Source organism: Andrographis paniculata, unplaced genomic scaffold, assembly GCF_009805555.1.
Source record: "Andrographis paniculata isolate CXL003 unplaced genomic scaffold, ASM980555v1 Contig76END, whole genome shotgun sequence".
NCBI lineage: Eukaryota > Viridiplantae > Streptophyta > Magnoliopsida > Lamiales > Acanthaceae > Andrographis > Andrographis paniculata.
Window position 1 is genome coordinate 1,896,275 of NW_026137613.1, and position 25,701 is coordinate 1,921,975.

General features: G+C 34.3%; 1 protein-coding gene and 1 long non-coding RNA gene across 3 annotated transcripts; one reads left to right on the plus strand and one right to left on the minus strand.

Moving 5' to 3' along the window:
* Positions 1-11,053: 11,053 nt before the first annotated feature.
* Positions 11,054-23,617, minus strand: LOC127266465 (peter Pan-like protein). Of its 2 annotated transcripts, none has more exons than XM_051296730.1 (8): positions 23,537-23,617; positions 22,605-22,741; positions 22,302-22,481; positions 21,860-22,090; positions 21,613-21,705; positions 21,353-21,540; positions 20,719-20,912; positions 11,054-11,315 (listed from the first exon to the last, which is right to left on the minus strand). In XM_051296730.1, the coding sequence occupies exons 2-8, from the start codon at positions 22,620-22,622 to the stop codon at positions 11,182-11,184; spliced, it is 1,038 nt and encodes a 345-aa protein (XP_051152687.1). In that variant the 5' UTR covers positions 22,623-22,741; positions 23,537-23,617; the 3' UTR covers positions 11,054-11,181. The 2 variants fall into 2 exon arrangements, with proteins under 2 accessions (XP_051152687.1, XP_051152686.1); XM_051296729.1 differs by lacking the exon at positions 11,054-11,315 and adding an exon at positions 20,049-20,312.
* On the plus strand, positions 11,704-20,847 carry LOC127266468 (uncharacterized). The gene is made up of 2 exons (XR_007842150.1): positions 11,704-11,798; positions 20,791-20,847. It is a non-coding gene; the product is annotated as an uncharacterized LOC127266468 (long non-coding RNA).
* Positions 23,618-25,701: the final 2,084 nt, after the last annotated feature.

A 25,701-nucleotide genomic window follows, 5' to 3' on the forward strand; every position in this document is an offset into this window, starting at 1 on the left:
AGTGAATTGCTAATCCATCCCCCAATATTTAAAATGTGACAAAACAAAAATTGAACTTCACAGTCCCTGTGGATCGACCTGGCATCACTTGCTACACGTGGTGTTAGAGTAATTTTATTGGAAGCATCGAGGCTACCAATAAGAAGATGAGGAAGAATGGCTTGATTCTTAATGGTACAACTTGGGGTCTTATAAATGCTGTCAAGGAGTTGGATCAAGAAACAACTGTCGAAACTTGTACTCAATCGTAGTTTACAAAGCATCATCGAGCATTTGATGCTGGAATTCTATAGATTCATGGTGCGTTTTCTAATTGAAAATGTTTAGAGGGAAGTTGATAAAATGATTAGATAATTGTGAATGATATTATAAAAACTTCTAGCTTATGCATGCATGCTGCAGATTTGATTACAGATTACTAATGTTAACCATGACCAGAAACTTGTTCATCCAGACAGACACAGAATCTCCCAACTTACCATCAGCTTCATGCAAAATACTACTACGGGAAAATTGCAAAAACTGTCCATACATATATCATATTATCACTTTTGTCATATATTTATCTCGCTCGCAAAATATATATCATACATATTTGAAAGAGTCGCTAATTACATCCTTTGGCCTGGCCGCATGTTGGTGTGAAAGTCACGCGGACAGAAATAGCGATTGTTGCAAACACGTGGGGTATAGATAAAAAATCGGATAAAAATGATATTGGATATACGTGTAGGATATTTTTTGCAATTTTCTCGTACTACTATTTGTATTGGAATTTGCGTGCGGGTCAGTCGGCTAGGAATCGGAAACCGCCGTCGCTGCTATGGTAGGATATGTTTGCAAAAATCGTTATTTAGTCCTTTAGCCGCGCGTGACGTTCCCACCATGTGCAGTGACAGTGAGATCAAAGGATATAAATAGCGACTTTTGCAAACATGTGGAATATATTTTGTCATGGTATAAATAGAGAATAAAAATAATAATGATGTATCATATGTGTGGTATTTTTTGCAATTTTGTCATGCTTCTATGACTACAAAAATACCTGCATTTTTATAATTTCAAACATAATCCATATTTTGGTAAATATTTAAGAAACAGATCTTATTATATTTTAATTCATTAATTTCAAACTATTTCAATTTTACGTAGCTAGCATCTATTAGTATGTAAAGAAGATTAAAACTGTTTAATGTAGTGAGTAGATAAACCATTAGTTAATTTCAAGTTTTAATCAAATTATGAAGGTTTGGTTGAACAGAAAATTTAGAAATAATAATATTTTAATTTTAAAATAAAATAAATAAAAAATAAAATGAAGGTATTATAGAAAATTTATTAAAAGATTGATTGAAAAATAATTGGATAAATAGAAAAAGTAGTAATAAATTAGTTATTATTTATTAAAATATTAATAATAAATTGTGAGGGATTAAAATTATTTATTATAAATTGATTGAGAATAAGTTTAAAAGACAAGTGAGCAGTAACATATTTTGAATTTCGATGAACTAATGGAATGTATAAATTATCATTGTCTCCTATATATTTTTAAATATAGAAAAAAATTATTATATCACGGTCGTATATCTTTTTTAATAAAAATATGCAAAAAAATCATGTTGACAATAGATGAAGATCATGGCAGCTTATCCTCATGTCTATGTCAAGACACGCGTAAAAGAATGTCCACGTTCTATGCAACGGACTTGGGGTGGGTGTATTGGTGCAGTGCACCCTTGTACACAGGATTACAACTTAGTGGTCCTCACCTTTGTTAGGTTGTTAGATTTCATTAGTGTAGATTTGATTCCCTTGGTAAGACTATTATAAATTAGCCTGGAGTATATATAATTTATACTTTCTCTCTTCCATTCAATAAATAAAACAGATTAATTCCACAGGCCTATTTTTTGCTATGTTCTTACCTCTTCTTCTTATTTGTGCTATATTCTGTTTGTTGAGTTTTTTGCATCATGGTATCAGAGCAATGATTGTTCATGGTGTTTGATTAGTGAGAATATAATATGGCTGATCAGAGCCCTAACACCAGCTCACAGAGTACCACACACCATGGATCTTCTCCAAACCTTACATTGTTTTTGGGTGTTGGAGATCATCTAGGTATGATTTTTACATCAGTCCATCTGAATGACTTCAATTATCTTTCTTGGAGCATTAATATAGAAACAACTCTAATGGCAAAATCTAAGGTGAGGTATATAGATGGAACCCTTGTTAAACCTCTTGTAGGAACACCTTAATTCAATCAGTGGCGTGCATGTGATGCTATGACCAGATCCTGGCTTCGTAACTCTATCTCTGCCAACCTGCAAAAAGGCTTCGTTTATGTTAATTCTGCTAGGGAGTTATGGCTTCGGGCCAAAGAGAAATTTGTCCAGGCCAATGGAGTATTAGTCTACCAGTTGAAAGCTCAAATAGTTGATCTCAAATAGGGAAGTGGTATGCTGACAACGTATTGCACCAAATTGGAGAAATTGGTTGATGAGCTTCGCATAATTGAACCTGGAGCTAAATGTAAGTGCGGCAAGTGTAGATGTGACAATAACAAAGTGTTAGCAGGAATTTATGAGAGGGATTACCTCGTTTAATTCTTGACCGGCCTGAATGAAATCTATCAGCCCATCAAAAACCAGATCCTGATGATGGATCCTCTTCCAACAGTCAATAAGGCATTTGTTATGTTACTCCAAGTTGAGAAACAAAACACTCCTATTGTTCCTGTGGACCTTAAGGCCTTTAATGTTGTCCATCAACAAGCTAACAAAATCACTCAACCTGCTATCAACTTTAAGAGAAACGACAAGAAGAAATTGTTCATTGACAAAATGAGTCAGATATGCGAGGTGCGCAAAAGGAAAGGGCATACAAAGGAGACATGCTTCAAAATACATGGTGTTCCGGACTGGTTTAGAGAGATGAATGAAAAGAAAAGGACTCAAGTCAATGATGTTGTTGTTCCAGAACATGATGGAACTCCTTCAGACACCTCTTCAAAGGTTGATGTGCAATTCCTCCTTGTTGAATTGAAGAAGATGATGGAAACCTCAAAGACCCATGTGTCCTTTGCAAACTCAGTGATTGAGTATTCAGGTAACATTCATCAGAATTTGCCCAGTGATATGATCAACAAGTCCTGGTTAGGTAGATAGCGGTGCATCATGCCACATATGTATTGATAAGTCTATGTTTCAATCCTTACAATCAATCTCTTCATGTGCAGGAGTATGTCTTCCTAATGGCACAATATCCCACCCTGAATTTATTGGCTCAGTCTCAATTACCCCAACTCTTGTCCTTCATAATGTCTATTACCTACCTAAATTCAAATTTAACTTAATTTTTGTGAGTTGCATAGCTAATGATTTCAAACTGACATTGAAATTCTTCCCTGACAAATGTGTTCTGCAGGACCAGAGTTCTAAAGAAGTTCTTGGGATTGCTTTGCAGAAGGATCATCTTTATTTACTCACTGGATTCCATCATACTCTCTCCACACCCAAACTTCAATTTGATCAGTTGTGGCACCTCAGGCTAGGACACCCAAGTGCTGAAGTCCTCTCTCATCTACCTTTTGATTCTAGTTATAAAACCAAACCTTGTGATATATGCCACAAGGCTAAACAAACTCATATGTCTTTCAATAAAAGTTACTCTCATGCCACTTCTCCTTTCCAGCTTGTCCACATGGATCTTTGGGGTCCATATAGTGTTCCCACCTTAAATAATTGCAAGTATTTTCTAACATTTGTAGATGATCACACCAGAAATGTATGAACTTTCTTACTTCATTCTAAGGCTAATCTCTTCCAAACTTCAAATCTTTGAGGCATTTGTCAAGTTTGTCAAGTATGTTCAAACCCATTTCAACACCACTATCAAATCCATCAGATCTGATAATGGTGTTGAATTCCTCAGTACAAATTGTCAAACTTTCTTCCAGAGTCTCGGCATCCAGCACCAGCTTACTTGTCCTTACACTCCTCAGCAAAATGGAAGGGTTGAAAGGAAACACAGACATTTTCTCCAAGTAACCAGGTCATTACTCTTCCAAGCCAACTTACCTCAAGAATTTTGGGGGAAAGCACTCCTATATTCCACATGTATCATAAACACTGACTACTACCCCAGTTCTCTATTGGAAAACTCCCTTTGAACTTTTATACTGTAAAACCCCTGACTTCTCCTCCATCAAAGTGTTTGGTTGCCTTTGTTATGCTACCAACACTTCCCCTGCTAAAACCAAGCTAGACCTAAGGGCCTTTAAATGCCTCTTCCTAGGAAAACTCTCATCCCTAAAGGCCTACAAATTGTACAACCTTGATACCTCTACTGTCTTTACCTCCAGGGATGTAGTGTTTTATGAAGATGTATTCCCTTGGGCAAAGCAATCACAAGATCATCAACAGAACTCAGGTTCCTCAGCACTTCCAGGTACTTCTCCTCCTTGTTCTATAACTTCTGATCATGTCCCTGGTTTCTTTAATGCTCCTCAACCTTTTGTCTTCACCCATAATCCCATTGATGAACCTTCTGCTTCTAGCCCAGGTCACACCCATAAATCACCTGCTGCTCATACTTCTCCATCCTGGCAACAGGCCTTCTCAGAATTAGAATCTTATTCTCAACCTGACCACTCTGACCAGTCCTCTACACAATAACCATTAATCCTTCCCCAACTTTCAAATCCACCACCTCTTAGATCCAGTAGAGTCCGACAGCCTCCCAGATATCTTCAAGATTATGTTTCCCCCACTATCCATAAGACTGAACATACTATTTGGCATGATGCACTAACTATCACACTGCAGGAACCTACTTCTTATCACCATGCTAGTAAGAGTGAATTGTGGAGGCAAGCTATGAAAGAAGAGTTTGCTGCTCTTGAAAGAAATCAAACTTGGCATTTGGTTGCTTTACCTCCTGGAAAACGGCCTATCACTTGCAAATGGATTTACAAGATCAAGACGAATGTTGATGGCTCCATTCACAAATATAAGGCTCGGTTGGTAGCTAGGGGGTTCCTTCAACAGTTTGGGGTGGATTACACTGATTCTTTTGCACCTGTTGCAAAAATGGTAACCATTAGAGTTCTTCTTGCTGTAGCAACCTCCAAACATTGGCATATCCACCAGCTAGATGTCAACAATGCCTTCCTCCATGGACACTTAGATAAGGAGGTTTATATGATGCCACCCCAAGGCTACAGTCATCCTCCTGGATTGGTGTGTAAACTGGACAAATCTTTGTATGGTCTCAAACAGGCTCCACACCAGTGGTACAAAGAACTTACATCTAAGCTTTTTTCGATTGGTTTCCTTCAATCAGCTCATGATCATTGCTTATTCCTCAAGACCCATGGCTATCAGTTCACTGCTCTCATTGTCTACGTGTTTGATATTCTCTTGACTGGTAATCATCCTTCCACTATCTAGGAGGTTAGGGGCTTTCTTCACTCTGAATTTATTGTGAAGGACCTGGGTAATGTTGATTATTTTCTTGGGCTCCAGATCACCCAAAGTTCACATGGCCTTTACATCTCTCAACAAAATATCTCCTTGATATTCTCAATGAAGAACATATGCAGGATTGTAATCCCTGCTATACTCCCTTACCTCCGGGTGTGAAGATGTCTTCAGATGGAGGAGAACAATTTCAATACCCTGATCATTATAGGAGATTGGTTGGTCGCCTGCTCTACTTAACCATGTCTCGGCCTGACATCACGTACGATGTTCAACAGTTGTCTCAATTCATGCATACTCCTACATCTCTCTATTTCAAGATTGCTCACAGATTGCTGAGATATCTTAAAGGGCACTCTTCATTTCCAGCTGTTTTTCAAACAAGGTGATTGCTTTTCTCTCTCAGCCTTTTGTGATGATTACTGGGGTCACTGTATTATCACAAGAAAATCCACCACTGGTTATTGTGTTTTCCTTGGAAATTTTATGATCTCTTGGCGAACAAAGAAGCAGTCTACAGTTACAAAATCCTCGGCTGAAGCAGAGTATAAAGCCATTTCTCAAACTGTGACTGATCTTTTGTGGATCTTATACCTCCTTAGGGACTTCCAGATACAAATTTCTTGTCTTGTCTCTGTTTTTACTGATACCATGTCCGCCATACACATGATCCAAAATCCTGTTCATCATGAACACACAAAGCATATGGATATTGACTGTCATTTTATTCGTGATCACTTCTCCAAAGGATTCATTCAACCAGTCTACATACCCTCAGCCGTGCAACCTGCTGATTTATTCACAAAATCTCTGTCAAATGCTCATTTCAATTCTCTTAGGTCCAAACTTCACTTGGACTTTCCTCCAGTGCATTTTGAGGGGGCTGTGTTGACATAGATGAAGATCATGACAGCTTATCCTCATGTTTATGTCAAGAGAGGCGTAAAAAGAATCTGCGATGCATTCTATGCAAAAACGTGGGGTGGGTGTATTGGTGCAGTGCACCCTTGTACATAGGATCACAATCTCAGTGGTCCTCACCCTTGTTAGGTTGTTAGATTTCATTAGTGTAGATTTGATTCCCTTGATATGGCTATTATAGATTAGATTTCATTAGTGTAGATTTGATTCCCTTGGTACGGCTATTATAGATTAGATTTCATTAGTGTAGATTTGATTCCCTTGGTACGGCTATTATAGATTAGTCTGGAGTATATATAATCTATGTTTTCTCTCTTCCATTCAATCAATGAAAAAGGATTAATTCCACATACCCGTTTTGTGCTCTGTTCTTACCTTTCCGTTTTATTTGTGCTATATTCTGTTTCTTGAGTTTTTTGTATCAAATCATTTAAAACTTGGTCACGGATTTTATTAAATGATTTCCATAATATTCATTGGCAAAAAGTATAATTCTATGCATTTGGATCACTAAGGTATATTTTTAATTCAGCGTGTGCTTAATCATGACCATTAATTAATCAAGGATAATTAAGTTAATTAAAATATTATTTTGCAATAAAGGATGAGGATTAGTCTTCAGTGTGTTGAATTTTGTACATTCAGTATGAGAATTTCTATATATTTCAATACTTGATGTGACTATTGACAATATCAATGTTAACTTTACAATTTGATACAATAATATGTGAGACAAGCCCTTCAATTAACTGAATCTATAACTTAACATATCTAGTTTATTTTGGAGTGTCATATGCTAAAGTATCATTAGGCTATTTGAATGATTTTTCTTAAATTTACATAATTATAATGATTCTTTTCACCTAACACAACTATGCTCACAAACATTCATTTAAAAACACAAAATGAATACATGCAAGATGCATAGTATTTTTAGACTCTGTTTATATAGAAGGTTTTGAAATTGGAATTTGGAAAATTTGTGAAAATAATAAAGATTGGCCATTTAATGTGTCTTGTTACTGAAAAATATGCATTTGATGTGATTTTTTTTTTTAAAAAAAATAATTTTTATTGATAGATATTCTCAAAATTTTCTAAAATATGTATGTAAAAAGAACCTTACTATTTTACAATACTAGTACAAATAATATTTGAGAAACATACACATTGACAAAATTATTGCCATATAGGAAAAAAAATAAATCAAATACATGGATTTGTTTTATATTTAAATTTTGAATTTTGGTTTGAATAATTATTTGTAGGTAATATTTTGTGATAATAATAATAATATTCCCCGTCCGCGTATAATGTCAAGATTATTGTAGACACAAAAATTTACGAGAGGTATGATTAGTAAATAATTAAAAATGTATTAGTTAAAATAATTATAAATTAAGGTTGAGAAAACTAATTAATATAATTTAAATTTAAATTAAAATTTTTTTTATATATGATCTTGTAGAGAATAATTTTTTAATATACCTACTAGACGGTTCTTCTCCTTGTCATCCGACCAATTCAGTATATATATGATCTTGTAGAGAATAATTTTTTTAATAAAATAAAAAAAAACATCATCTAAAGAAAATAATATATTTTTTAAAATTGGTTGGTTACACAAATAAAAAAGTATATATTTATATAATTTATTTATCATCTTTCTAGACCAAACGACTCATTGGTCGCCCAATCAAGCGACCACCATCTGGTCCCTTCAATCGGCTGAACAACCATTCGTCCAAATGATTAATTGGTCGCCTAAACAAGCGACCACCATACGGTCCCTTCAAATGCCGAACAACCATTCGTCCAGGCGATTCATTGGTCACCCCAATCAAGCGACTGAACTATTATTCACTTAAATGGGCGACCAATTAACATACCTTTCTTTGCCCGACCTCCGTATCGGCCGTTTTATCCTTCTGTCGGTCTCTTCCTCTTTTCGTAAAACTAAATCGGTCAATTTTTTTTTCTAAAATATATTTATATTATCTTTTTTTTTCAAGAAATTAAAAATGTAAAATATGCACCGCATGAACTCATACAACATATTTATATAAAAAAAATTACAAAAAATATTCTACCATATAGCAAAAACTTGCGGCTTAACCGCACTCACATGAGTACTAGTATATATATATATATGTTGCTTATGGGAACATATAATGAAGTTCTTTACAATTTTTTTAAGCAATAATATGAGTTGAAAAATATATATTTTATTATTATTATTATTTAAATAACTTGGGAATTTAGATTATTTTAAGTGGTTGTGGATGAAATTTAAATATGTAACCTCATAGTTACAATTCAATATTCACATTATTAGGTCATTTCTTATAGAATTTATTGGGTTGTATTGCTTGAAAGTACGGAGTTTATATTTGTGTTTGAATAATAAATAAATAAAATTTAAATAGTCGTTGATATAATAAAATAAAAAAATAATATTTTAATATAAATTTATTTTTAGTATAATATAAATATAACTATTTAATTTGCAATTTTTTTAAAAAAAAATAAAAATTCTTTTGTTGTATGTAATAAATAAATAAATAATATAATTTATATTATATAAAAATATAAATAAATTATAATATTTAAAATATCCGGATTCGGGTCCGGGTCCGGGGTGGACCGGTTTTATAGTAAAACCCGTAATCCGCTCCGAATCGTCCAGGTTTAAAATTCAAAATCCACAATCCGCCCCAAACCAAATTTTTTAGACCCGAATCCTTCCCATTAAGACCGAGTCCGGGACGGGTCCGGGCTAACCCGCCCCATTTGACATTCCTATGTTTATGGCACTTCCAAGCAAAGCATGCATCCGTACCTTCCTTACTATTTCTACTTGAATTTGTTTTCATTTCTTTTACAATACTTTTTTATAAAAATATATTTTATGAGATTTGAAGATATAATTTTTGTTATATTATGAAGTGGTCCTTTGTTATACACATGACAACATATTTTGAAATCGAAAATAAGTATGAAGTTGTCTCTGAAGAAGGCAAAGGGCTTCCTCTCTATATACATTACATATACAGATATCGATTTTTTTTGTCCATATATATATATATATGAAAGGAACACAAATTTTACGAGGACAATAACTTAATGCTGAATGTGACAATTAATTTAATTTCACAAACAAAATACTATTAAATCTTGTAGACTAGATGTAGTTTGTCTTTGCAATGACAATTCAGTTTACATGTTCTTACAATGAGGAACATACGATGTGATATGATATGATTGGAATGATTTTCAAATAATAATATAATAATAATAATAATAATAATATTGTAAATATAAAAATATATACTTTTTCCGGTGCAAGGTTGTCGTTTACTTTTTGCACGTAAATTTTTTAATATTAGTATTATAATGGTTTGTAATGAAAAAGACGAAAATACCCCTATTAGTATTGTGTAATATAAAAATAATGTTATTTGTGTAATATAGTGTAAGTTGGAAGGGTATTTATTATATTAGGTAGGTAGTACAATTACTAAATTAGGAAATGATAACCTTGTTTTGGGACGGACGAAAATGAAAAATGGTAACCTTTCAATGAGACGGAGGGAGTATATATAAAAATAGTATTGTATAATACAAGTAACTATAGGTTAAAAAAAATAAATAATAAAAAACTTAATTAAGATTTAAAAAAAATTATAAATTATAAATTTTAAAATGCAATTAAAATACATAATTATTTTCTAAAAATAAAAAAATAAATTATGTGGAATAAAAATAAATAAAAAATACGAATGTAAAACATTGAGAGAAGTATAAATGGAAATTTCTTTGTATATATGAACTTTTTTATTTTAGTCAAATTGAAATTATTATGTTGCTACCATGATACAAAAATGGATCTATATATACTTACAAAATAAAAATTTGAACCAACTCAGCCAATACAACTCATTCTTCATTGTCATCACTAATTAACTAAATCTTAACTTTACCAAATAAAAATAAAAAAACTTACCAAATATTACTAGGAAATTAAATGGGGGCAAAACAAATCTGTTGAATTATCAATAACTTTTTTTTTTTTTTTTTGAAAAAATTATTTTTGGTCCTCGTATAACCAAAATTCATCAATTTGATTCCAATATAAAAATCTTATCAATTTTGGTCTCAATATAACAAAAAATCATTATTTTTGGTCCAAATATAATTATTTAATATACAGGAAGGCTTGCAACAGGTTGAACTGTTGTCTGTTGCAAACTTTACGAAGAATTTACACAATCTTGCAAGTCCACGTTAGCATTTTTCGTCAATTTGTGACGGTGAGACCAAAAAAAATAAGGTTTGATTATTCTAAGACAAAGAATGATGAATCTTTGTTATATTGAGACTAAAATTGATAAAAATTTTATATTGAGACAAAAAATGATGAATTTTAGTTATATTGAAACAAAAAATGATAAATTTGATTATATTGAAACCAAAATTGATAGAATTTTTATATTGAGACCAAAAATTAATAATTTTAATTATATTGGGACAAAAAATAATTTGCTTCCCAGCCCAAGTTTTTTCAGCTTCTATATACGAATAATTAAATTATATGATTAATTAATAACCTACGATGGGCAGCCCTACTTTTCTCAGAGACTATCATAAGCCCAATTATGCCATTTTAAATTTAAAATAATAGGAATCAGAAAATAGAGTCATCGGTTTACAATGCATGGCAGCGCAAGCTAACAACAATTCCCTTTATAACACACTAATCTTAATCTTCTCACACCTATTCATCATTATCTTCATCGCTGCCTTCGCTACCATCACTTAGTTCCTCGTCTTGATCTGTTTCTTCATGACCATCACCTCCTTCTTCGTCGTTCTCGTCCGATTTCTTGTTCTTGCTCGGTGCATTATTTCCTAAATTAAAATAAGATGAAAGTGCGTGAAATGGAGTTCATTTAATGCAAATACATCCGTAAAAATGAGATGAATAACTGAGACATAATGTGTGATGCAAACAATTAAACTGAAAATGAAACCGGATATGGGTGGGAAACTTGGTAAGCTATAACACCAAGGGAACCATCTAGGCTTCTAGTACATTTCATTTATAACGAGGGCACGAATAAACACACAGGGGCATGTTAATTGTTTGCTAAATGGAATTGGGTCGGGTGAGATTATTTAGCAAACACACCAAGTATAATAATAATTGCTAGTAGCAGATTTTATACTTGACTTGTCATCCAAACATGCATCCACAGAAAACAGGAACTAGTCTTTCAAAAAATTGAATTTTAACTAAGCCAAAGCAAAAACTGTATTTACCGAATGCATCGAATATGATTCCTCCACAGCACAATCCTTCCTCAACTTTTACCAACTGAAGTGTCATTCTAGGTCCAACTTCTTGAAGTTTGACAGCACTCTTACTTGATGCCTTATTAACTCTTCCAAGATCCATTGGTAGACTTACAGTGCTGCTGCTTCGTCGTCCACTTCACTTTCTGATCCATAACCAGCCCTAAAATATGAAATTATGGAAGCCACCAAAACATTAGGAACATAATGGAACATACCGATAGGAATGATAAAGCATTAGACTCATAAGATACTAAGGCCCGAAAGACTTGCCAACTACATCTACCTTACTTATGATAGCCTAAGAAGAGAATTACATGCTAGCAATACAAGCTCATGACTAATAACCTCAACATCTACTTGATTGCATATCGTAACCCCATAAACAATTTTACATTTTAGTTCATTGGAAACAGGAGAGGATGGAGGTTAATCAAGAAATACACCCGTTGTAATACAGGCTTCCAATATAATGTCTCATAGATAAAAGATATCAGAACAAAATGAAAAACTATAGCTCCCATGACCCAGTGATTCTTATGCTAAATATTAAGGTGCATGCAAGTGTGAATGTAAAGAGCTCAGGGCCTAGAGAGAGTACTTTGTTAAATAATCACAGACATCCTGAAGAGTTCTCAAATCAGGGGCCAGATGGCTCTGTACAAATTTTCTTATTCGTCGTGACACCCAACCGGTTGTAATCTGATTGAATAGTGCCGGAAATCTATATGTTTGGTGTCTTTGTTGTAATTTAGCAGCACAATTCTTTGGCATGAAGAAAGCTTGACCTGAAACAAGTCCAACAATATGATGCGGTCCACTAGGCATGCAAAGCTCCTGACGCTAGGTTTCAAGACTTACAGTGTTATATCAATGGCAGGAAACATGTTCTGAAACATTATAGTTGTAAGCCTAAGATGCTGCTCCCCAGTCCCGAAACCAGAAAGGACAATCTACAAATTAACTCACAAACTTCAGCATTCATATTTAGTGTAATAATTAAAGTGGCTAAAACAACGCATTAAACAGAATAGTTGCAGCAGCTAAAGCCAATCCAAACATTTGTAAAACACTCAGAATTTGAAGAAGGCATAAACCAGCCATTACCAAAGGCGGGTTATCAAAAAGATCTTTATGACTTCTCGGACGCAATTGAGACTTGACAACATCAGCAACCAACGAATACTCAAGAATTTTGAAGGTTAGAGTTGGGCCCTGTGGTGTTCTACCAACCCTCAAGTACGGCGCAGAATCAGTTTTCGATAAAATCAGGAAGTGTGTAACACCCATTGGGCCTGCCACGTTCAAAAAATCTTTGAGATTGTTCCTCTTTTTTTCCTACAAATAAAAGCAGATTCAGGCATTGGGAAAGGTTAATGCACAATCTAAATCTAAGTAGATGCGTCAACTGAGGACTGGTAAACAATCCAAATTTATAGTAAGTTTTTAATATCAATTGAATCATGTGGAGAGCAATACAGTCCAGAGAAACAAACAATTAAAAGAAGAAGAAGAAGAAGGAGGAGAAAGAAAGCACGCGACAAATACTCACCTTGAGGTTGAGAGCCGTGAATGGAAGCATCAATTTTCTTAAATCCATCTGCAATTTTCGAAGAACGTCGGGTGACTTTCCCCGAGAAAACACAAAACTCTTCGGGATCTTGTCCCCGGTTACATGGTCTACGATCGGTTGTTTCTTTATAGTCGGTTTAACAAACGGTTTCCTCTTCTTCTGCATCAACAAACAATTCAGAAAACAGCAAACCGAAAAAACGAATCCCATTCCTCAACTTGCGACAGACAAAATACAAAACAATGAGAAAACATGCGCTCTCGTTAACAACTTCACACTTACATTCCGAAAGCGAGGCATCTTCCTATAGAAGAACTACAATTCCGTAGCTTGAAATCTCAATCTAATCGAAGCTCCTGAGAAATCAACAGCAGACGCCCTCGCAGTAGGAAACGACGACAGAGCAGAGCCTAGGGTTTCTGTTATTGAAACAATAAGTTCAAAATAATTCGGCGGCCATACTCCTCTTAGATTTACGCTTCTTAAACCATATTTTGGGCTCCAGACAGGCCCAATACCAAAGCAATTGGGCCAAATTGATCCAATCCAATAAAAATAACATTAGAGCTTTAAATTGAATTTTGTACTGTTTTATTGTAATTAATAATCATTTATGGTGAAAATATGGTTGGTGCTATTAAATATTTAATATTCGCATTCCCAATGCGTAAAGCTTAATCTTAAATTAATTGTTCTATAAATTAACAGAGCTTCACCCGATCTTGAGGAGGAAATTTCCTCTACTTCATCGGGTGGTTGGACTGGTTCGGGTTGGACTGGTTCGGGACCAACAATAGGAACCTCATCAACTTGCTGAACAAGCGGGTCGGGTAAAGCCACGACCTGGTCGGGGTCGGGCACTACCACATCTTCAATAGGAGCCTGGTCGGGGAGGACAACAAGTTGGTCGGGCATCACCGCAACGATATCCGACGTTGGGGGAGGAGGTACCCTGCCCATCGATTCGCCTGGTCGGTGTGCCTACAATAAAAGGTTCGAAGTTGTTGTTTAAAATTAATATATTTTGTTTTGTTGGTCTCTAAGGAATGTCAGAAACTATCTTTCACCTCTGATTGTCAGTGGGTCGGTTGTGTGGTAATCGGGACTATGGCCAGTCGATCGGTGGTCCGGACCATAGATGATTGTTCTATGATCGGGACGGCTGTCGATCGGGATGAAGATAAATTGATGGGAACTTGTGGTTCGGGCGATTGTTGGTGGGTCGGTTGAGACGTGGTAGGGCCAGTGGTCAGGAGCATTGAAGGATCTTCTGAAATAGACATATTAGAGTTACAAACGGGCAGCATGCATGAAAATAACATAAGGAAAGGAACAAAAACTTACCAAATTGTTGCCCTTAGATACTTTGGCATCCCGCTAGTATCTATTGGCAGAGAAGCCAGATATTCCTCGATGGCCTGCCTCTATCGATAGCAGGAGTGGCCTTTGCTTTTTGTCTTTTTGCTCCCGACCCACCTGCCGTAGGGGCTGGCCTTTTCCTTCCTATGACTGCCAGTCGGGCGGAGCCAAGAGCCAGAGCTGGGGGTGGAGCAAGTCTCCCGACCAATTGGTCAGTCGAAGGGGCAAGTAAAGACCAGGTGGTCGACCACCAGGAAGGGAAATCTTCGGTTGTCGAAGATTTTGGGCAGAACGGGAGATATGAATTCGAGGTGATGTAGGTGGTGAGTTGAGAAATATAGGTCGGGATGAGTTCGGGAATCACCAGACCCTCGGGGCTTTGAAATATGAGGTGAGGACTGGCTAATGGCCCTGGTATGCCCTGGCAGCAACCAAATTGCCTCGACAAAAATTGAGGTTGGTAATTGTAAGTGAAAAGTGTTCTACGATTCTTCTTATCCGACCTTCTGCTAGAAAACAAAGATCGGGGTTTTATTGCGGCGTCCCAGGAAAAAATAAAGGTCGGGTGAGGGAGAGGATCTGGCCGAGTTATTAAAGATAGGTAGGGTCGGGATAAAGGAAGAAAAGATCGGTCGAATATTGTATTAAGGTTGTATATACAAAAAAACGGGAATTGTTCCGATCTTCGGTCAAAATTTGGGTTATTATAGAGTCGGAGGATTTTAGACAGGAAGAGTTCGGGGTTAATCTGGCTAAGGCATAGCCAATAGACCTATAAGGGTTAGGAGAAATTGGGAGGCGACCAAAAAATGCAGAGGCGACCACAGTTCCAGGGGAAATTGTTATTTTGGAAATGAAGGACAGGATAGACTTTTCAGACGCTAAAAAAATAAATTTAAGGTGTTACGTACAAAAATAATAATATAATAAAAATAATGGTAGCAGGGTCTTGAACGAAGGTAGGACCTGAAGTCGGGCAGAAAAGTAGAAACATTTGCGCTCAGGTCGGGAAGTCCTCAAGACGGAAAGTGGTCAGGTCGGGAAGTCCTCAGGTCGGGACGTCCTCAAGACGGAAAGTGGTCAGGACGGGAAGTCCTCAGGTAGGGAGGTCGTCAAGACGAAAAGTGATCAGGTCGGGAAGTCTGCAGGTCTGAATGTCAGCAGGTAGGACATACAGGTTTGATGGTCAGCAGGTCGGATAAAGAAGGTCGGCTGGTCTAGCAATTGGTCTCTGGAATGGTCGGTCGGGCAAGTTGAGTTCGGGAACTGATGGAAGCATCTGGCGCGACGGTGCAAGGCACGTGTCAATAAAGGAGGAATTAGAGATTCCTAATCTCATGCGCTAAATAATCAAATTTAAGGATATTTTCCATATCTTTGAATTTTACTTTTTGTCTGTCGAAAAAATACATCAACACTTTATTTTCAGATTTTACTTTTTATTGTTGAAAAATTGCATCAACACCAATAAAAAATAAAATAGAGGAGAATGTAGTTGAAATGTTTGAGATAAGAAGGGTGACCCTGCATCTCTTTATGAGGTTTTGAAATGTAAAAAATAACAAGGATATTTCAACTTTGATAATTGTTACGCACAAAAAATAATAATAATAATAAAAATAAGGATAGCAGGGTCTTGAACGAAGGTAGGACCCGAAGTCGGGCAGAAAAGTAGAAAAATTTGCGCTCAGGTCGGGATGTCCTCAGGTCGGGAGGTCCTCAAGACGGAAAGTGGCCAGGTCGGGAGGTCCTCAAGACGGAAAGTGGTCAGGACGGGAAGTCCTTAGGTCGGGAAGTCCTCAGGTAGGGAGGTCCTCAAGACGGAAAGTGGTCAGGACGGGAAGTCCTTAGGTCGGGAAGTCCTCAGGTAGGGAGGTTCTCAAGACGGAAAGTGGTCAGGTCGGGAAGTCCTCAGGTCGGGATTTCCTCCAGACGGAAAGTGGTCAGGTCGGGATTTCCTCAAGACGGAAAGTTGTCAGGTCGGGACGTCCTCAAGACGGAAAGTGGTCAGGACGGGAAGTCCTTAGGTCGGGAAGTCCTCAAGACGGAAAGTGGTCAGGTCCGGAAATCCTCAGGTCGGGACGTCATCTGGTCGGGAAGTCCTCAAGACGGAGAGTGGTCAGGTCGGGAAGTCCTCAAGACGGAAAGTGGTCAGGTCCCGAAGTCCTCAAGACGGGAAGTGGTCAGGTCGGGACGTCCTCAAGACGGGAAATGGTCAGGACGGAAGTCCTTAGGTCGGGAAGTCCTCAAGACGGAAAGTTATTATTTATATGTATTTTGATTTCAATAAATATTTACTTTATGATTAAAATGAATCAAAGTAACCCAGTTTAAGTATATTTTGTAATATTTTTATAGTATACTTAGTTTATATAATTTTGGTTACATTGTTATTATTTATACGTAAAATATTGTCTATCTTTATTGGTAAGTTTAATAAATATATAATGTATATAGTATTTGGTTCCTCTAATACCTAATAATGTAACTTTGTTTTTATTATATTGGACAAATAATTTTGTATCATATTTTATGAATAAATTAATCGAATTTTATTAAATATTCTTTATTTAAATAATATAGGGACAAAATAGTAAAATTATTATATTTTCTCTTTCCTCCGCTGTTTAACCAAACACAAGAATAGTATTTTCCCTCGTCTCGCCTCCATTTCCTTCTATGAACCAAACGCGCACTATTACAATTTTAATAGTATTATTTCCCCTCACTTCTCCTCCCATCCCTTCCATTAAAATCCCTCCACTCCCCTTCCCTCATTTGAACTAAACAAACGGGTTTTATAGTAAATTAAGAAATAATAGTATTTTATTGATTATTAAAAGTATGTAAGAGATTTTAACATGTTTGCTTTTGACTGTATAAAGTAATTGTATGTGTAATGCTATGTTTGTAATTTAGATAAAAGTTACGGGTATTTTGGTATTAGTGTATAATTATTTTTACTAAAAATAAAAATATGTACTTTTGAGTGGAACATATGAAAATAGTAAAAATGATATTTAAATTATGAAGGATAAAATATTAATTTTTGTATAAATTAAAAACATAATTACATATATATATATATATATATAAAGTACAGAAGTGTTTAGGACAAAAATGTCAAGATTTCGTAGACATTATCAATAAAATAATACTACATTTGTTCGGCTCTAAGGGTCTCATTTACTTTTTTTGTGTTGCTCTTTAAATATTAATTATTATATCAAAACATAGTACAAATTAAGAAGAAATTGCAAAAATACTTTCATTAGTGTCTTATAATACTAATAGAATGACATTTGTACAAAATAAAAATTATATAAATATAAGAATATTTTTAATGTTAAGTACAATTACGCAAAAGGTAAATGTGACATTTAGAGATAGACGGGAGGAGCGGTATTATTTCTCAATCAATATAAAAACTCAAATGCATACTTTCGTATATGGGATGATGGGAGTATAATTTTATATATTGGTGGTTGATAAATTATTAGTTTTATTCAAATAAGACTATTTAAGATGTTTTATTTTTTTTATTTGTATAAAATTTGCATAATTAAGTGCATATTTATAACAAAATATTTTATGCATTTATACTAAAATACAATGATATATTATGCAATTTAGTATTTATTTTATTAGCATACAAACATTAAAAAATGCAGAAGAACAAAGCATTAACAGTATATATTCTTTTACTCAAAACAAATCTAACATATTTTTTTAAAAAAATAAAATAAATTAATATAGTACATATTGTTATTATTTTTATATTATTTGCATAATTTCTTATATCCCACATTAAAAAAAAAAAAAAAGAAAAATTTAAACCAAAATACAAAACAAATACACGACGCTTAAATTTTACAAGTTTAGTTATGCATTTTAAACTTTTAATCATAAGGTTGATTGGAAATTGGTCAATAAATAATACTCTCTTTTATCTCATTTTAATTGTTTGGTTTTCTAAATACGTGAATTTAGGCAATGGTATAATTAACAAATAATTAAAAATATATATTCCCTCCGTCCCGGTGCAAGATTGTCGTTTACTTTTTGTATGTAAATTTGTTAATATTAGTATTATAATGGTTTGTAATGAAAAAGACGAAAATACTCCTATTAATATTGTATAATATAAAAGTAATGTCATTTGTGTAATATAATGTAAGTTGAAAGGATATATTTATTATATTAGGTAGGTAATACAATTACTAAATTAGGAAATAGTAACCTTGTTATGGGACGGATGAAAATGGAAAATGATAACCTTTCAATGGGACGGAGGGAATATATATAAAATAGTTAATGTATAATACAAATAACTATAGGTTAAAATTAAAATAACTAATAAAAAAACTTAATTAAGATTTAACAAATTATAAATTATAAAATTTAAAATGCAATTATTATTTTCTAAAAAATGAAAAAATAAATTATATGGAATAAAAATAAATAAAAAATAGGAATGTAAAACGTTGAGAGAAGTATAAATGAGAATTTCTTAGTATATATGAACTTTTTTTTTTTTAGTGAAATTTGAAATTATTATGTTGCTACCATGACACAAAAATGGATCTATATATATACTTATAAAATAAAAATTTGAACCAACTCGCCAATACAACTCATTCTTCATTGTCATCACTAATCAACTAAATCTTAACTTACCAAATAAAAATAAAAACTTACCAAATATTACTAGGAAATTAAATGGGGGCAAAAAAAAAATCTGTAGAATTATCAATGACTTTTTTTGGGAAAAAAAATCATTTTTGGTCCTCGTATAACCAAAATTTATTAATTTTGATTCAAATATAAAAATCTTATTAATTTAGTCTCAATATAACCAAAACTCATCATTTTTTGTCCAAATATAAATTTTTTTTATCAATTTTAGTCTCAATAATCAAAACTTATCATTTTTAGTCATAATATAATCAAACCTTTTTTTTTTTTGTCACACCGTCAACAAATCGGATACGAATATGCAAGAAGACTTGCAACAAGTTGAACTGTTGTCTGCTCCAAACTTTATGAAGAAATTGCACAATCTTACAAGTCCACGTCTAAGAAAAAATAATGAATTTTGATTATATTGAAACTAAAATTGATAAAAAATTTATATTGAAACAAAAATGATAAATTTTAGTTATATTGAGACAACAAATAATAATTTTGATTATATTAAAACCAAAATTGATAGAATTTTTATATTGAGACCAAAGTTAATGAATTTTGATTATATTATGACAAAAATAATTTGCTTCCCGGCCCAAGTTTTTTCAGCTTCTATATATGAATAATTAATAACCTACGATGGACAGCCCTACGTTTCTCAGAGACTATCATAAGCCCAATTATGCCATTTTAAATTTAAAATAATAGGAGTCAGGAAAGATAGTCATCCGTTTACAATGCATGGCAAAGCAAGCTAACAACAATTACCTTTATAACACACTAATCTTAATCTTCTCACACCTATTCATCGTTATCTTCATCCCTGCCTTCGCTACCATCACTTAGTTCCTCGTCTTGATCTGTTTCTTCACGACCATCACCTCCTTCTTCGTCGTTCTCGTCCGATTTCTTGTTCTTGCTCGGTGCATTATTTCCTAAATTAAAATAAGATGAAAGTGCGTGAAATGGAGTTCATTTAATGCAAATACATCCGTAAAACTGAGATGAATAACTGAGACATAATGTGTGATGCAAACAATTAAACTGAAAACGAAACTGGATATGGGTGGGAAACTTGGTAAGCTATAACACCAAGGGAACCATCTAGGCTTCTAGTACATTTTCATTTATAACGAGGGCACGAATAAACACACAGGGGCATGTTTAATTGTTTGCTAAATGGAGTTGGGTCGGGTGAGATTATTTAGCTAACACAACAAGTACAATAATAATTGCTAGTAGCAGATTATACCTGTCATCCAAACATGCATCCACAGAAATCAGGAACTAGTCTTTCAAAAAATTGAATTTTAACTAAGCCAAAGCAAAAACTGTATTTACCGAATGCATCGAATATGATTCCTCCACAACACAATCCTTCCTCAACTTTTACCAACTGAAGTGTCATTCTAGGTCCAACTTCTTGAAGTTTGACAGCACTCTTACTTGATGCCTTATTAACTCTTCCAAGATCCATTGGTAGACTTACAGTTGCTGCTTCGTCGTCCACTTCACTTTCTGATCCATAACCAGCCCTAAAATATGAAATTATGGAAGCCACCAAAACATTAGGAACATAATGGAACATACCGATAGGAATGATAAGAAGCATTAGACTCATAAGATACTAAGGCCCGAAAGACTTGCCAACTACATCTACCTTACTTATGATAGCCTAAGAAGAGAATTACATGCTAGCAATACAAGCTCATGACTAATAACCTCAACATCTACTTGATTGCATATCGTAACTCCATAAACAATTTTACGTTTTAGTTCATTGGAAACAGGAGAGGATGGAGGTTAATCAAGAAATACACCGGTTGTAATACAGGCTTCCAATATAATGTCTCATGGATAAAAGATATCAGAACAAAATGAAAAACTATAGCTCCCATGACCCAGTGATTCTTATGCAAAATATTAAGGTGCATGCAAGTGTGAATGTAAAGAGCTCAGGGCTTAGAGAGAGTACTTTGTTAAATAATCATTGACATCCTGAAGAGTTCTCAAATCAGGGGCCAGATGGCTCTGTACAAATTTTCTTATTCGTCGTGACACCCCAAACGGTTGTAATCTGATTGAATAGTGCCGGAAATCTATATGTTTGGTGTCTTTGTTGTAATTTAGCAGCACAATTCTTTGGCATGAAGAAAGCTTGACCTGAAAAAGTCCAACAATATGATGCGGTCCACTAGGCATGCAAAGCTCCTGACGCTAGGTTTCAAGACTTACAGTGTTTATATCAATGGCAGGAAACATGTTCTGAAACATTATAGTTGTAAGCCTAAGATGCTGCTCCCCAGTCCCGAAACCAGAAAGGACAATCTACAAATTAACTCACAAACTTCAGCATTCATATTTAGTGTAATAATTAAAGTGGCTAAAACAACGCATTAAAGAGAATAGTTGCAGCAGCTAAAGCCAATCCAAACATTTGTAAAACACTCAGAATTTGAAGAAGGCATAAACCAACCATTACCAAAGGCGGGTTATCAAAAAGATCTTTATGACTTCTCGGACGCAATTGAGACTTGACAACATCAGCAACCAACGAATACTCAAGAATTTTGAAGGTTAGAGTTGGGCCCTGTGGTGTTCTACCAACCCTCAAGTACGGCGCAGAATCAGTTTTCGATAAAATCAGGAAGTGTGTAACACCCATTGGGCCTGCCACGTTCAAAAAATCTTTGAGATTGTTCCTCTTTTTTTCCTACAAATAAAAGCAAATTCAGGCATTGGGAAAGGTTAATGCACAATCTAAATCTAAGTAGATGCGTCAACTGAGGACTGGTAAACAATCCAAATTTATAGTAAGTTCTTAATATCAATTGAATCATGTGGAGAGCAATACAGTCCAGAGAAACAAACAATTAAAAGAAGAAGAAGAGGAGAAAGAAAGAAAGCACGCGACAAATACTCACCTTGAGGTTGAGAGCCGTGAATGGAAGCATCAATTTTCTTAAATCCATCTGCAATTTTCGAAGAACGTCGGGTAACTTTCCCCGAGAAAACACAAAACTCTTCGGGATCTTGTCCCCGGTTACATGGTCTACGGTCGGTTGTTTCTTTATAGTCGGTTTAACAAACGGTTTTCTCTTCTTCTGCATCAACAAACAATTCAGAAAACAGGAAACCGAAAAAACGAATCCCATTACTCAACTTGCAACAGACAAAATACAAAACAATGAGAAAACATGCACTCTCGTTAACAACTTCACACTTACATTCCGAAAGCGAGGCATCTTCCTATAGAAGAACTACAATTCCGTAGCTTGAAATCTCAATCTAATCGAAGCTCCTGAGAAATCAACAGCAGACGCCCTCGCAGTAGGAAACGACGACAGAGCAGAGCCTAGGGTTTCTGTTATTGAAACAATAAGTTCAAAATAATTCGCTGGCCATACTCCTCTTAGATTTACGCTTCTTAAACCATATTTTGGGCTCCAGACAGGCCCAATACCAAATCAATTGGGCCAAATTGATCCAATCTAATAAAAATAACATTAGAGCTTTAAATTGAATTTTGTAAAAGTGTTTTATTGTAATAATAATCATTTATGGTGAAACTATTGTTGGTGCTATTAAATATTTAATATTCGCATTCCCAATGCGTAAAGCTTAATCTAAATTAATTGTTCTATAAATTAAATAATGCTGCCAGCGTCCTAGATAATTGAGCGTGTTAGATTAATAAGTAATTAAGAAATATATTAAAAAAATAATTATTATATGGTAAAAATAATTATAAATTAAAATTAAAATAATTAAATAATTTAATTAAAATTTAAAAAGTTATAAAATATAAAATTTTATATATAATTAAAATATATAATTATATTTTAAAAAAAAAGAACAAGTTATTTGGTTAATAGTCAATTAAGTAGTTATTAATGAACCCCTTTTTGGTAAGGTTGTGAATTAGAGGGTGTACTTGGTTAAGAGTCAATTTTAACAAACACTGAAAATCAATATATTTGTTAACATAGAACCTAGAATATGTTAATGATACACTTGACTACTTGACTACTGCATAGTGAAGAGATCAATTGGAAATGCCATGATACATATGGAATTTAGAACTAGGACAAGTAGAAACTCTGCAAGAAGATTAAAAAAATATGTATATATATGTATAAGTAAAAGGAACAGAACTTACAGGGGTATCTTCTTCCATTGGCGGACTGCAATAAGAAAAATTATCATCAAAAGTGTTCCTAGTAGAACCAACTCAAGAGCCCTACAAGGCCGATAAGTGGGAAAGTAATTTTAGAATTTAAAATTTGAATATTCATAAACAAAGTACAAAAGATGCTTCTAGATTTGATAAGCAACAAATGTCAATCACACAGCATTGGCAACAAGTCACATAGTATACCCAACTCATCCTCACCAGTGCATGTTTTACCCAACAAATGATGACAGTTTTTCAAACTTCAGGATCTTTAGAATAAATGCTTGTTTACACATAAAAAGAGAATAAACATTTTGTTCAGAAAGATTTAAGCCCTGAGGGCGCGGCGCAGCCGAGTTCCATTATCCTGTATCAATTGAAGTAAGTTGCTTCTGGATTTCCGTTGTATAATCCTTCGCACCCTAAGTCGCACGGACACGTTACACTCACGAATCACCATTCAAAATCTTAACAAAATTAGCAGCAGCATTTACCTAGATATGATGATTAATAAAAGCACTTAACCACTCTTGCATATACTTCAATTCCACCCGGATAACCAAAGATGATACATGCTGGCACCGTAAAGTATTGAAAAAATAAAAGATTTAAAAAAATAACCAAATAATTATTAAAGACGTTAAGCCATTGAGCAACTGAGTTGACACACCAAAATCCAACAAACACATTTAAAACAGAGTACAACAACAACAATTAAAAAACAAGGCGAATTGAAGTGATAAGATTGCAAATCTATCGAAGTTTGCGTAAACAGCAACAACGTAAGAATGAAAGTGCAGATGCAATTATACCCTTTAAGACTCTCCTACCATTATCATTATGATTATTATTTTTTTGTCCACAACAGTAATATTTAGATTTTTTAAATGAAACTTATATTAATTTCAACTGTACATATAAAAATATGAAAATTAAGGTGTGAGCGATGAACCCACTGTACATAAAAAATCAAATGAGATATTATAGTAAAAATGCAGCCTCACTTCTACCGATTAACCCCGTTCCAACAAGAAATAACAGCTCAAATATTAGAACTCATCAACAATCGTTAACATAAACCCCAAGTATACGCCATTGCATTAATTAGTAAAATTCGTATATGATTTTTCAATAAAGATATAGCGGTTAACGATAGTAGCGTGTATACGTATTAACGAAGCATGTCCCAAAAAAAACACCATCGTATCAAATATAAGGGAAATTGGTAAATAAATCACTTGGCTAACTACAGAGATCGCAAAACCAAATACAATTTCGACAAAAAGTAAATTATAACAAGGAAAATGCTGAAGATGAAAACAAGTCGAAGTCGAGGAGCAGTAGACTGACCATGGTGGTAGTGAATGCGAAGATCTGCGGTTTCTGTCCACTCTAGAGCGTCTCCGTCAATGGAGCATTCGAATCGGCAGAGGCGACACAACAGAAACCCTAGCCGCACGTCATATATATATATATAGGTGTCCGAGCTGTTCGATATGAAATACAGAGAGATAGGGAAGGTTAAGCACTGGACATGGGGTGGGATTCTTTTAATATGTCCAGCCCAGCATACATTTCAATTGGGCTTAGGGCCCATTTTTAATATTGGGCTTCTATTCCTTATTTGTTTGTATTCATTTCAATTTGGTGTTCCATCATTTAAAATTTTTGCGTAATTGACCTTTCTCCCATAAAAGTTTGTACTCAGTTTACAACCAATTAAAAAACAAGGCGAATTGAAGTGATAAGATTGCAAATCTATCGAAGTTTGCGTAAACAGCAACAACGTAAGAATGAAAGTGCAGATGCAATTATACCCTTTAAGACTCTCCTACCATTATCATTATCATTATTATTATTTTTTGTCCACAACAGTAATATTTAGATTTTTTAAATGAAACTTATATTAATTTCAACTGTACATATAAAAATATGAAAATTAAGGTGTGAGCGATGAACCCACTGTACATAAAAAATCAAATGAGATATTATAGTAAAAATGCAGCCTCACTTCTACCGATTAACCCCGTTCCAACAAGAAATAACAGCTCAAATATTAGAACTCATCAATCGTTAACATAAACCCCAAGTATACGCCATTGCATTAATTAGTAAAATTCGTATATGATTTTTCAATAAAGATATAGCGG

What these genes read in the sequence shown, in the direction of transcription:
- LOC127266465 (XM_051296730.1), bottom strand. An exon ending in TTTTTGATAACCCGCCTTTG is followed by an intron (nt 21,706 to 21,859) that starts GTAATGGTTGGT and finishes GTTAATTTGTAG; the next exon opens with ATTGTCCTTTCTGGTTTCGG. An exon ending in GTCAATGATTATTTAACAAA is followed by an intron (nt 20,913 to 21,352) that starts GTACTCTCTCTA and finishes TTCATATTTTAG; the next exon opens with GGCTGGTTATGGATCAGAAA.